General features: G+C 37.1%; 1 protein-coding gene across 10 annotated transcripts in view; it reads right to left on the bottom strand.

The window, feature by feature from the left end:
* SPAG9 (sperm associated antigen 9) overlaps positions 1 to 14621 on the bottom strand; it is a 73318-nt gene that overhangs the window by 12401 nt on the left and 46296 nt on the right. For 8 of the 10 annotated variants that reach the window (XM_067308538.1, XM_067308536.1, XM_067308534.1 and 5 more), the window contains 15 exons: positions 13587 to 13644; positions 12454 to 12606; positions 12317 to 12368; positions 11736 to 11866; positions 10392 to 10448; positions 9336 to 9509; positions 8488 to 8617; positions 8134 to 8226; positions 7636 to 7803; positions 6670 to 6841; positions 5097 to 5324; positions 4361 to 4556; positions 3322 to 3444; positions 2687 to 2767; positions 2151 to 2218 (listed from right to left, as the gene is read on the bottom strand). In XM_067308538.1, the coding sequence (XP_067164639.1) occupies positions 2151 to 2218; positions 2687 to 2767; positions 3322 to 3444; positions 4361 to 4556; positions 5097 to 5324; positions 6670 to 6841; positions 7636 to 7803; positions 8134 to 8226; positions 8488 to 8617; positions 9336 to 9509; positions 10392 to 10448; positions 11736 to 11866; positions 12317 to 12368; positions 12454 to 12606; positions 13587 to 13644 (1884 nt within the window). The remainder of the gene's footprint in view (positions 1 to 2150; positions 2219 to 2686; positions 2768 to 3321; positions 3445 to 4360; positions 4557 to 5096; positions 5325 to 6669; positions 6842 to 7635; positions 7804 to 8133; positions 8227 to 8487; positions 8618 to 9335; positions 9510 to 10391; positions 10449 to 11735; positions 11867 to 12316; positions 12369 to 12453; positions 12607 to 13586; positions 13645 to 14621) is intronic. The other 2 variants (XM_067308535.1, XM_067308537.1) reach the window with 2 other exon arrangements.

Genomic DNA, 14621 nt, shown 5'->3' on the forward strand with positions numbered 1-14621 from the left:
AGCTTACAGTGGCACCTGATATATGTTACAAAGCATAAATTGGGTCACCCAGCACTAAAGTTCTTCCCTAGATTGAGCTAAGCTAGAGACCATCACAGTGACGTTTACTTGAGATCCTTTAAGCCTGTAAGCCATTAGAGCTTGAGGTTTAAAAAGAAAAGAGAAAAAAATAAAAATGAATCTCAATTTCATCCCAGTTGTGTCTTTCCCAATGTTCGCATTAGTGTTGTGCAATCTCTTAGCTCTCTAAAACGCTGAGCACAATGATCTGAAACTCCACAAGGAGGAGAACAAATGAGTGGGGGGTCTGGGAAGACAAGTCAACAGAAGAATTCCAGTTACGCATAACAAGACCTTCCACTGCAGATCCTTATTCTTGAGGCAGAGGAACAGAGCTTGCACAAGAATGATTTGGGCAGAAAGTATAAAGAGGATGCTTACAAAATTCTTCTTGAGGAAGGACTTGGTCACAGACAATTACTAACACTAAAAACAAAACAAGAGACATAACTATTGTGCGCGATGAACAAGCAGAAAGAGCTAACAATAAAGCAGACTAATGGGCCTCTTGCTATTTAGCTCAGATATATCCCACTCTCCTTTTTCTCTTTCTAGGATATGAAGGAATTCTAGGAATGAACCAGAACAGCGCAGAAATTTCTGTGGGAGTCAGAATAAGCCCACATTTTCCTCAAAGGTCATTAGCAACAATTACATTGCTTATAAGAGAACTCTGAAGCAGCAAGCCAAAGGAGCTCGCAGATTGATCCAGTTTCTGGACCAAGTGACAGACAAGACGACTATCCTGAAAGCAGGAAGTATTGCAAAAGTTGCAAGGACTAGAGGACTACAGCTTTATGAAAGACAAAAAACAAATGCCATTAAGAAAAAAAATACACAGGAAAAGAGGAAAAACGATCCCACTTTAGACCTACAACCAAAACCAAACCTACAGACCAAAACCTTTACATCAGAAAAAAGGCCACTTTAAGGCAATTCATCCTACACTTGTAGTATGCATTTAGGACATTTGCAGCAGATGTTGCATATAGATGAACAAATCCTGAGCTTTGAGAAAAAAAGAATACAAGACCTGACATCTAATTGGATGGACATCTGATGCCCTCCCTCACTTTTACAGAAAAATGGAAGTATATTCAAACAACATCCTCTACCTTGACAGTTCGATGGCAGAGAAATCTTCAGAAACATTTTCTACTATCCTATCACCAGGAAAGGATCAAGCAAAACTCTTCCAGACAAGACGGTGACTTCTTCATTACCAGGGATTCAAGGTGGAAAAGGTAACAGTCCTCTAAAACACCTAATATCCAAATCTGACCACAAAGTCTTGCATGTAAGATGCAACAGAGTAACAGCAGCACAAAAGAATTCTGTTTAACAGTGGGAGAACAGTCACTTAACTTTAAAAAGACTGGCTGTTGTTAAGGGACAGTTAAGTAAATTACAGAGAAATGCAACCATGGGCTTAGTAGGCATACACGCAGAGCCAAAAGTCTGAGCTGAATCTCAATATGACAAACTTTCTCTAGTTGAAAGAACCATTGAAAGGTCTTACATTTCTGATGTCTAACTACAGTGAAAACCTACTGTTTTCTAAGCAACAAGAAAAATATGTTCCAGAAAACAAGCATAAGAAGAACTGCAGTTTAGATAAGCAGTTCATAGAAAAAAATTGTATGGGGAATGGGGGGGGGGTACACAACAGTGACGGATATAAACTCAGAGGGCCGGCTGGTTCATAAAGTTTATAGACTGCATCTATAATTTAACAATTCCAATCACTCTGTAGGCCTTGAAGCAACTTACAGGAACTTCAGAGTGAGAATCTGTGGTGGTGATTCCAGATAGGAGAACCTGGGTATCTATGAGAAAGAAAGGGAAGAGAATAGGGGATTCCTAATTGCTGCATTTTAGGTTTGCCTGAACTTACCAAGTGTTATACCTGGTTAAGTAAAATATTAAACTTTAAATGGTACTTGAAACTGCGATAGAAGTATTAGAAAGATATCTCAAAACAGTCTGTAAAAAGGCCATTGGGGAATACATTTTCAAAACACTATAAATGGTACATTTCTTTCATAAGCACCATAACAACTTCATTCTTTCAAGATCAATAGAAAGCTTACCAACTCCTCTGTGAAATATTGCTAGTGTTCCATCAGCTAGTGCAACTAATACTATTCCTTTTACATGTCTAGGAAAAAGGAAGGAAGCACAAGTACACACCGTTAGATTGCATTTCTGAAAATACAAGTTTTTAAAGTAAGGTTTTTTTGCTTTGTTTTTTGTAGTTCAGTATAGTTTTTATATTCACATTAAAACTAGTGTTTTGATTTCTACAATAAGGCTCAAAGTCTAAATCAAATAGCTTAAAATATTTTTAGCTACAATGCCTGAAGGAAACAATGATAACAATCCAAATAATTTTTGAGCATACAGCTACCAAGAAACATGATTTGAATCATGGTATTTTCAACAGATACAAGATTCTTTTCATTTTCCTTACTCCCCAAACACTTTCCAATGCCCTTCAAAGAATATGCGTGCATTTATGGCAACTGACATTCCAAATATCTTAGGAGAAAACATAAACTATAAGTTGTTTTTTTTTTTTTTAAATAAAAGTTCACTATAATTTACATGATATTCTTTCAGAACTTACACAATACTGAGAATAGAATCTTTAAGTTTAATGGCATGAACACATTTCCTCCACTGGGCCACTGACGAATGAACATACAAGCTGCAAAGACAAATCAGGAGGGATTGAAAGCACTCAAAAAGGTCTATCAGACAGGAAAAAACAACAAAAAAACCTTATAGCTGAAATCCACAATTAGAGGGAAAACAAATTTTCATCTTACACTGAAAAACCTATAGAAATAGAAAGAAAGAACTACCTGAGCAGGCAGAATGGTTTTTCAGATGCCCAAAGCATTACAGACACCTTTGCAGACAGGTCTGCTGTAAGAAGGGCAATATATTTTTCTAGTATATTACTGAATACTGAACGTTATGGAATTATCAGACAAGACTATTTCTTTCACTAGAAAAGCTCTTCCAGAGACAGAGATAAAAAACATCATCTGCCAAAAAGTGCTTACTAATCGCCTGCAATACTTCCTTTGAATTCTGTAATATCTAATTAACGTAGCCAAGTGTACAAAGTTTAGGCTCTTTTGAGGGCTTCTTGCACTTAATCTTGACTCTTGAGACAGTTTTCAGCCTGTAAGCCCAAGAAGCAAGTTTAAAGTAATTCCTCCAAACAAATCTAATCTAAGATTAGCATTTTCTTACCATCCATTCTGTGCTCCAAGCCACATTGTTGGTAAAAGGCTACTCATCTTCTGTGCTTCTTCTCTCACTAGATCTTGCTCATTTGGCAAAACTGCAATATCTTTATACAACTCTGACTCACTACTGAGGGGGAAAGAAAAAAAAACCACACAGTTAAAGTATTGTGAATAAAGTGCACAGATTACTCTGAGTATAACCTAGGTATTAGCTTTATTGCTCTTGGTGCCTACGTCTGCTTTTGAAGTACACAAGATATTTAAAACCCAGTAACTACACACAAAAGTATACCAACTGTACAGGTGAAAACTTCAGTAACCATGAATTTCTCCAAGTGCTCATTCACTTCTAAAAGTAAATTCACATTCCATTCAACCCTGTCAATATTACTGGTATTTCTGGGAATGGCGGAAGAGTCATAACATCAGAGGTACATGATGGGGAAAACACAAAAAGGCTATAATGCCCTGACTTCCCAATAATACATTTTGGCCTTCACATGGAGAATCAAGATTCCTGAGCTGTCTGAAGAGTTGAAATATGCTTTCATTTGAAATACTGATTACTTTTATGCTTCTCCTCCACTCTTGTATCTATACTCACAGACTGACTATTCTGAGAAGAGGAAACACACTTGAACAACCAGCTGACCAGGAGAAAGGAACACAATTCTTACTTATTTTTACTTCAAAACAGGAGATTTAAATGGGCATTTCTAGATCAGTGCCATTCATATGAAGACCACAAGAGGACTTAGTGACAAACTGTTAGACGCTCACTACTCCCTTCTGGAGGTGTCTGCACTCAAGACATGAATTCAGTGACAAAAACTCTTCATGCATAGGCAAATGCTTCATGAAAGCAAAGCTTAAAATGTCTCATACCAAGATTCCTGACATACACCTCATCTTTACCAATGCTCAGAAAAATTGGGTGCTCAGTGTATTTTACAAAATGAAAGTTTCATCTCTCTTGTGTTCTTGAAAATACCATATTTTTCATTTTAAATATATTTTAAAAGGTATGAGTATTGACTAAGTACCTAGGCTGGTACACTGGAGAACCCTCTGCTGTATTCTGCACTCCCAGAGGATCTGTAAAGACATGTTCTGTGTAGACTCCAGTTTGTGCAGTATCAGCCGTGTCTTCTCCTGCCCCTGCATTGACTTCTGTCGCCTCTGTTGCCTCCTCTGCTGTTGGAATGTTTTCATCTACTGAATTACTTTCAGTTGCAATATCTACAGAACAAAAAAAACAACCAAACAAAAAACACACAACACTTGAACAACTACTGTAACAACTGCAGAGATAGAATTCTAATTGTTTAAGACAGCCAGAACTTGATACTTTTAACAGTTAACTGAGTATTTGTAATAACAAGACAATTGCAATACACATTTTATACCTCATCTAAAATAAGAAAAAAAGAGAAAAAGAAAAAAGTCAGAAACACAATGCAACCTACTAAAGTTCAGGCATCAACAGGTGTCAAATGCAAACTCTCCCATGAAAATTCACTTTAAGTATCAACCCAGTGACTGATGGTTTGGTTTGCCCTTGAAGTGATGAACAAAGTTAGCAGTGAAATCTGATCAATAAGAAAAACAACTAAGGCAACAGCATTACACAGCATAAGAAAACAAACACTATTTCCACATCGTACTTGTTTTACAGTATCTCCACTTAAAGACAAGCTCTTCTATTAAATACTTGCATTATTCATTCCTCAGTTACACCTAATGGTGTTTGCCATCTCAGCCACGCTAAGATTTTCATACCTGACTGTTTATCTGCCATAGGTGAGCTGCCATTTGCATCATGAACTATAGGTGCTCCTGTAATACCCTCTGCAGTACAGCCAACCACTGTTATTCCTCCTAACAGGCTATCAGTTTCTGCAGAGCTGTTGCTGGTCATGCTTCCGCACAAAGATGACTTGTCCACTTGACTGGGATCTGCTTCTTGTGACCCTTCTTCTCCTGCAGGATAGTCTGTTTCTCTAGCCCCTGAAAGAGATTAAACCATGGTTTTGTGTGCATAAAGGGGAATCACTTTTCTATCTAATGACAAACTAAGCTTTCAAACTGAATGAACTCTCCAATACCCGAGATAAGTCTATAGATATTCTGATTATTGTAATGATAGTATCTTTAATGTCTGCTGATCATGTCAAGTTCAAAAAGCAAAAGCAGTATCGAAGTGTGCTGCATATCTGTAGGTCATTTGCCATGTTTAAGTTTGCAGCATTTTGTTTTAAATTAGAAGTCAGCTAGCTGCAAATCATATTTCCATTAAAAGTAGTCTCATGACAGATGCATATATGAGAAAAGGAACATATCGATCTACATCTTTACAAAGAATGTAATTACAACAGATATATTTTCTTCTGGAAAAGAAGTTGCTTTTCTCTTGAGCAACCCTCACAATACTTTTTTTTAAAAAGTAAAAGTAAAATAGCATAAAATAGAATAGAATAGAATATAAACTAAGAAACTAAGAATCTTAAAATAAGGTTTGTATAGAGGGGACTAGTTCCTATGGAGCAAAAACTCAAACTTCACAAATTATTTTCAAGGACTACATAACTCATTGCACCAAGCGAGTCTCATCACAGGCTGTTTTCACAGCCTCTCATACATCCTACCTTTCCAAAATCTCTGCTTAAATCATCCCTTCCTTCAGCCCCACATTCATTCTCATTAAGAAGCCTCTTACATTTTATTAATTTGACAATGTCAAAATATTACTCTTACTCAAATCTTCCCTAAAGTGTTTTCTTCTGAGCCTATTAAACAAAACCACTTCACTAAAAGTCATGCTATAGACTTCTATAAGCATAAGCTAACAAGTAATCCAAAAGCACAGTTAGGTTCTTTTCCAGAAGCATAATCTTCTCCTATTATATTGCCCTCGGTACACCCTCCAGATATATCCTTAATATTACTTTTTGTTTAATGCAAAATGGTAAAGTCTCCTTAAGGGAGATTCCCTCTACAGGCAACTTTAACACTAAGACTAAGGAGGTCTAAAAAGCCCATATATTTTTCTTTCATGAAGTTCACAGTTCCATAAAACATTGGCACTACTGCATATTTTTATAATACAGCAGACAAAATACTTGGTCTGGGTGATTACCATCTCTACCTTTGAGGTAATTTAGGTCAAGAACCAATTCAAGAGTAGAACAGTAGAGCAAAAATTCAAGAAGTTTTCCCTTCAACTAAACATTTTTATTACCATCTGTTACAGTATCATTTTATCACAAAAATTAGCAAATCTTGACTTTAATTGCATAAAAAAAAATCTGAACAAAATAAACAAAGCAGGAGCCAGAACATCATGAGTCTTTACCTGGTACACTAGCAATACAAAGCACATGAGAATTGCAAACAATGAAACTGTCCAAAATATTTCCTGGTTGATTAGCATCAATAATGATAACTTTTGTAGCAGAATGTGTGCTAGTACAGATCCAAACTAGACTGGATAATTCTTCTTGATGTTTCAGCTCCTTCTGCTGGTCCTGAAGGAGAATAAAGCCAGAACAGAAGTGAACAACAATAAGAAGGGGGAAGGCGAACAAGAACAAAACCACTGCCACTGATCTTCTATGTTCCTACATTATCAACTACAGAAACATATTTAACTTATCACATATTCATGTAATTTTAATGCCATTACAAACTAAAGTTATTTTCTCAATAGATTTGGAAGATAAAAACTCTTATTTCATACCTGCATAGAAAACAATAGAAAATGATGAAACTGCTCAATTATAAAGCTGAACAAGTGTAAAGCTATACACTTCTATTTATATGCCTGCTGCCATACTCAGTATTTCCACAGATTAGTGTTATGTCCCAAAGCATTTCAAGCCAAAATGCAACTCTCTGCCTTTGTTTTTATGTCTCTAGTATGAGTTCCATTCATTGTTTCAAGTTCATAAAAACAAAGACTAAGACTTTTTAAACAAAAGCACAGGTGCCAAAATAAACAAGTCTTTTGATGCTGGTCAGAACTTCAATAATTGTATCAAGTGTTTTCTAAGGCAGGCAACACTGGTATAAACAGCACATCATTTTGATGTAGAATTGATTTGCTCCTCAGATTTACCAACAAGCTGGCACACAGGAAAGAATAAAATATTTAGTAGTTGGATTCAATATCCCAAACACCTTGTGTTGATGACTTCTTGAGAAAACTATATTCATTAACACCAAATAGCAAACCTGACTACCAAAGACAGTATTGACCTAAGATATACTGTAAAGTTGTTTGATCATGTGGCATGTTGAATAATTAACATAGAGTTCTTACCTTCAGTTCTTGGTCTAGTCTATCTAAGCTACTTTGAGACCCTGTTCGCTGCTTGTTGCCATCTGCATCCAAACCAGTCATGTCATTGTAGAATACGCTAGCACCAACCACAGACCCTCCATCTCGTGTTTTCCCTCCTGATAGGTTCACCCCCACAGCACACCACAGCTTGAAAGAAAAAGTACTTCAGTTGAAAATACAAAACTTATTTTTGGTTTTTGAAAAACAGCTAAACTAAAAAGACAGACACATCGTTTAACATTTCAGTATGCTATCTAATACCAGAATTAAGATATTTCTGCAGTTCTCTAAAGAATTTGTTAAAGATTAAAATTATGTACATTTTACTGAAGTTTGAATTCTGAATCGCCTATGCTTTAAAAAGAAGGTACTTCATTATATAAAGAAAACAACTGAATCTTAAAAAAAGTTAAAAAACAAACAAGTTATAAGTTCTCAAAGGTGCAGTCTCTAAATCATAGCTTTAAAAAACCATACCTTCATAGATGTATCCTTCTCATCTAAAGGTCTCAGGTAAACAGGTACAGGTAAGTTCTTCATCTTGTTGTCGCCCTGGCCACCATTTGCCACCTAGGCAGAAAACACAGGGTGGGGGGCGTGGGGGGGAATACTTTCCTCCATAAAAAAAGAAATCTGCAACCTTAGGAATCAGATGATCACACTTTGTTAAATATGCTTGAGAGTTTTGCTTTATGTTTTTTTTCAGAAAGACCAACTTTTAGAGTTAAAAGTTCAAACTATGACAAAAAAGATGTTGGAATTGCTCAGACAGTGAAATAATATTCTGTTCCTGAATCTCTTGTTGCCATTACTCAAACATAAGCATAGTACCTGTTTGTACTTCTGAGGTAGACTCCAACCAAATGCTTGTACTCTACCGTCTTCTTTCTGAACATGTGCTTTCACTTGCCGATACTGCTCTCTCTTCTGCTCTCTGCGTGAGGCTAAACTGGCTTCGGTTCTAGGAAGGAATCATTATTAAAGAACCTGTTAGTTATTCTTTTTAGAATTCTTTATATTTATGCATCACGGGAATTGCCATTAAACTCAATGGACAAAATCTCTGAAACTACTGGGTTATCAAATAGATCACTAGTTTTCAACACATCACTTGTAGAACACAAGCTTTCCTGTGAACTATTTCTAAGGGATCTGGGAAAGACAGGCAAAACCAGAAAGTCTATTTTCAGTAGCCTTAACTACATGGATTATGCATCTTTGCAAGTTCTAAAAGTTGGCAGGTCAAAAAGATGCATTGAAAACAAATAAAAACACACCCAAAAACACTGTAGGAGAAAAAAAATATGGATACTTGTTAGCCTGACTCATGTTGCTGTATTTTGTCAATGAACATAAAGTGATAGTAATCTGTATAGTTATTTTAACCACATCACTTGCATATAAAAGTGTATGGAGTACTGCCTCCTGTGCCTAACTTCACTTTTAGGAAAGGCAGCGATATTTGCAAATTGGAATATTACCGCCAGCTACCCCAAATACTGATCCGCTGCTGTGTATTTCAGTCTGCACTACGCTGACTTCACAAGTATGAACATTCACTTCAGGAGGATATTCTAGATGCTTATAATTCACTTAGCAGCAAGCTATTTATCTCAGAGGATTAAAAGAGTAAATATACAATACATCATATCTAGTATTGTAAAACCAAAATGTCTTACTCGTCACTGAGGAATTCAAAGGCTTTAGATTTGTCACTAGGTAAGTGAGATAAGGTGCTGCTTCTTTTCTTGACTGATGGAGTAATATGTGAGGTTGGAGCATTATATTTAACATTGACAGGAGGTTCTGGTTTCTTAGCTGTATTACTAGATGAACTGAAGAGCCTGCTAAAACTAGAGTAAGAAAAAAAAAAAAGAAAGAAAGATGACATTTAAGATTTGTAAGATGCATCCAGGCTTGATGATGCGGGCAAAACACTGCATACACCAGCCTGCTCAAGACAGTTAGAGACTGAAAAAATTGGAGCCCAACACAGCAGCCATCACACGCTCAGCATTACCCTCAAAGCATAGAAACGCATGTCAATAGTATTCTTAATCAAAGTAGTATTATCCCATTCACTTATCAAATTAACTGGGATCTTTATCTTGAATAAAAATGTATAAAGAACCAGTAGAATTAGGATGCAAGTATTGTATCCAGAAGACAAATATTCTGAAGTATATTAGCTCATGCATTACCATAAAATCCCATTCTAAAAACCCCACCATTTTCTACGCTAAAAGATAGCTATCAGCAAGCCACATTAAAAGGACTATTTTAAAAGGATCTTGCCGTTTATTCCTCCTTTTTAGATTTAGAGTTTCCAGTTAGAAAGGATAATTTGACAATCAGTAAGCCATATTTCACAGAGGGAAAGGAAGTCGAAATAAATGCAATCCACACAAGCTATTCAAACTTTTTTTTGTCATTAAAAAGAATCCATTAAAATGCTCAGAACAAGAGTCCTTGTGCACATTCAGCTAAAAAAAAAAATTACAGCACTTTGGCATTTAACTTCAAAGTGCACAGTCATTCACTATATGATGCAGCTTACGATACATTTTTGTCTTCAAGAACAGCCTTACCGAGCTGGCATGCTAGGTAACAAAAGGAAAAATGTTAAGACATCTTCATTTGCCAAAAGATAATTAGCTAACATACAAAAATGTGCCAGCTAATTGGTTAGGGTCTTCTGGTTTATTTTTGCCAGCGAAATGTGTTTCAACACTTACAACTGCCAAATGCTTGATCTCTTCTTTTCTTGCATGGCTGGATTTTCCCTTGATGCTCTACAAGAAAGAAATTCTAAATTTACCAAGTAAGCATTAACACTAAAGGAGAGGAACAGAACAGTGTGTAACTCTAGTATTTAAAAAATAAGGTAGTAGATATCAAAAGTATCAAAGTCTACTTCTTCACATGACCACTTCTTTTGTGATCAGAGAACAACTTAACATTGAAATTCTAGTTAGTGGAATTAAAGTTCCCCAATAAACATCCTCCACACTTATTTGCATCAAAAACCACAACTGGAGAGTGCTTTTCAGACAGAAAAGAAAGCTGTGTACCAGTTTACAATGAAAGCAACAAAACATTTAATTAAAAAAAAAAAAAAGGAACAGGAGGCAGAAGGTTTTATTTTAACCATTGTCTTTTATTTTTAAACCTCCTATTCCCCAAGACACTAGTAAGTAAGTAACAAAATGTTTATTCCTGAAGCCATACATGCATTAACACAGGAAGGAGAGGATTTCCACAGAAGAGAATAGCTATGGAAAAGCAAGCCGTATCTGCTTGGGAACACGTATTTTTCTCATGCAGATTTAGAGTTAAAATGGCTCTCACTTATTAAGAACAATAGAAAAATTAAGTGTAAACATTACACCTGACCAGCAGGAGGCAGCAAACGATACTGCTACCCAGTGGGTTTGGGAACAGTCCTGGGAGAGGAGTGACAAGAATGAGCTGGGCGGAGGTCAGAGGCAGAAGACCAGTTCTTTTGGGATCCTTTTCCAGACAACTCAATATTGAGGATGCAAGTTAGACCAAATCATATCTTTATTGATTCTTTTTAACAGGCCTTGCACAGTTCTAAATTGTATTTGTTCCTGAACTATCCAAGTTGTGATACAGGGATTATGTCTGATCTGAAGATTGATGTTATTGCATGTTATTACTATTTGACTTCGCAGCTGACAGTTGGGCCCATTGCTTTAAGATATGTGCACACATACAAATAGTAATTTTTCTTCCCCCTCCCCCCAAATGAATATTTTTATGTTTACAAAAGTTTATAACTGTTCCAAAGGACACACGTCTCATTAAGGGATGCTTATTACCCATCACATGAAGCAACACACTTCACTAAAGTCCAATCAAGAACTCAGTTTGACAAAATAAATTACATGCAGCTAACTAAAAGTCAGACTTATTTGGGGGCAATTGTGGAAGCACGCAGAAGGGCAATTAGGGCCTCATAACCTATAGATCAGACCACTCTGCGGCAAAAAAAAAAAAAAAAAAAAGCCTGTAAAAATCTGAGAAGCACTATCAAAGACCTTAAAAGTGCGTTTTACCTTATCATCTCAGTCCATCGTACAGCTTCCTGAAGCTCCATCAACCTCTCTTTATACTGATTTCTTTCCATCAGAACACGAGCCATTTCAACACGAGTAAAACGCTTCCGCTGAGCGGTAGGGACATCACTCTGAACACACAAAAAAACCCAAAGATAGAAGGAACAAAGGAGCACAGCAGGGCCTTGCAGAGTCAGCCTCTGCTTTCCGGTAAGAGTCAGTTTAGGGCACAGTTCCAGATGCTAAACGATCTGGGGCTTTGTAAAACTAACTCAGTTCTACCCAATGCCTTCTATCTTCCTCTCCTCCCACCCTTTGTTATGTAGTATAAACTGAATCAAAAAAACCACTTTTCTTCAAAAAGAACATGACACACAAGAATGGGTATAGAGAGAAGAATGAAAACTAGAAGTGCTCCATTTTAGTTTACTTATGATCTCTAAATCTTCTGTCTTTTCCATGCCTGGAGAAAGTTTACCACTGCTTAAGCAATGAAGTTTAATAGCACTAAATGCACGTGGACTTCTAACGTCCCACTGTAAGTTATATACACAAAAATACACATGCACACATACACCTACATCATCATCCTCTTTAGCTTTCTGTCTTGCTTCCTCTGCTTCTGCACGAGCTCTAGAAAAAAAGATGCATACAAAATAGCTGTATAAGATACCACTGTGATGTTCTTTATTTTTTACAGCCATCGTATTAAACTTACTTTCTAAGTTCTTCTTCCAGTTCCTTATTCTTCTCTTCAAGCTTTTGCTTTGCTTGTTTTACAGCCTCTAATTCACCTTGCAGCACATCCTTCTCACAAGTCAACTCATCCACTTTTGCTATTAAATCATTCTTCACTACATTCAGTGCATTTCTGTGCAAACATTTAAAATATGTTATTACAAGGATGACTACGGTCTCATAGTAAATTTAGCTTCAGTTTAATTTTATTCTTGAACTTGAAGATCTACAAATGAATTTCTCACATAGAGTTGCTATGAAAAGTTACAGCTTTCTAAAACAAGCCGAACCCTCCCTCACATCAAACCCTTAGGAGATGCACTGGTACCACCGCATTACAAGAAATTACTGATGAGTCAGAGCAGTTTACAAAGAGGTTGAGACCCTCAACAGCACTCCAACAAATTAGCCTACTGCAGGTACAACTGTGTTGCTAACAGAAAAGGCAGAGAGTTGATCTCATACTATGGCATTGCACTGCATTCCTTGCAGCCTTCCAAGAACAAAGCCAGCTTCTGCTTCCTAAATCCTCAAAATTTCTAAAAGGAAGAATACCAATTAGGCTATATATTTAGCCAAATATACCTACAAACTCCCAAGACTTATACCACCTCCGCTCTTAAAACTGGAGGGTACATTTGTACTATTTAAATATTCCAAATATGAAGATGTGGATTTGCTTGGAAAGAGGAAGAAAGGAAGATGGACAACCACCCATTTCATACAACTCTGTCATGCTGTCACTCCTGATCACGTGACAGATACAGCACTATCTTTAACTGTATGGCCTTTGCTCTTCTTCCACGCCGATTATGCGTCTGCCTCTGTTGTACGTTAAAGACAGAAGACATTCATGGAGACCAATATAAGTCTCTGAGGCAAGTATGCAGGCAAGTTAAGGACAAATCAAGTAAATAGTTGCTTTCCAAGAGAGGAGTAAAGCACATGGCTGTGAAGAGCTCTGAGGACATATGCATATTATTTAACAAGTGATAAGAGTTCAGGTTCTGTAAAGTCACAGTTAAAGGGGGATTTACTTTGAAAGTGTGAGCAAAATAACAGGGCAGGAATTCATTCCAGGGTTTTTTTTTTAATATACACATTCACACTTACTTTGTCTCCAACAGCTGAGTGTTTTCCAAAATAAGGTTTTCAACCTCACGACCCATTCCTTTCCAAAGGAAACAAACAAATTAATTTAGCAAATGAAATGGATGTTTTTACAACCTATGTTTTGCGCTGTTTAAGACCAGTTGAATTTAAGTATGACAAATTCGTCAGAAAAACTGTAAGCTATCTGAAGTTCAAGCACCTACCTTCTACAACTAGCTTTCCCCCTCCATCTTCAACCAAAGCCTAAAGGCAGCCCTGGCTAACCACAGATGAGGGGCTAGTGCTACTTCCAAATATTCTCTACATTTTAAAGAGCTTACAGTACTACTAATTCAAAAAACAAAAATCGCATCAATGGGGAAGTGTTTCTGCACAAAAAATTAAGTTCATAATGTTCAACTGTCTTTTATATCATATGCTATATTCAAAAGTACGTCAGTTATCACAGAATCGCTGAGGTTGGAAGGGACCTCTGGAGATCATCTAGTCCAACCCCCCTGCTTAAGCAGGGTCACCTAGAACACGTTGCACAAGATTGCGTCCAGGTGTGTTTTGAATATCTCCAGAGAAGGAGACTCCACAACCTCTCTGGGCAACCTGTGCCAGTGCTCTGTCACCCTCACAGTGAAAAAGTATTTCCTCATGTTCAGATGGAATTGTCTGTGTTTCAGTTTGTGCCCGTTGCCTCTTGTCCTGTCGCTGGGCACCACTGAAAAGAGTCTGGTCCCATCCTCTCGACACCCTCCCTTCAGATACTTGTACACGTTGATAAGATCTCCTCTCAGCCTTCTCTTCTCTAAGCTAAACAGGCCCAGCTCTCTCAGTCTTTCCTCATAAGAGAGATGCTCCAGTCCCCTAATCATCTTTGTAGCCCTTCGCTGGACTTGCTCCAGTAGTGCCACATCCCTCTTGTACTGGGGAGCCCAGAACTGGCTCATAGACATGCTCAATTAGAAAGCTCAGAATGCAAAAGCCCTGCAGACCTCCCCAGAGCAAATGATACCTTACCAAAGAAATTATGGTCTTTAAAGGCCA

Source organism: Apteryx mantelli, chromosome 19, assembly GCF_036417845.1.
Source record: "Apteryx mantelli isolate bAptMan1 chromosome 19, bAptMan1.hap1, whole genome shotgun sequence".
Classification (NCBI taxonomy): Eukaryota; Metazoa; Chordata; class Aves; order Apterygiformes; family Apterygidae; genus Apteryx; species Apteryx mantelli.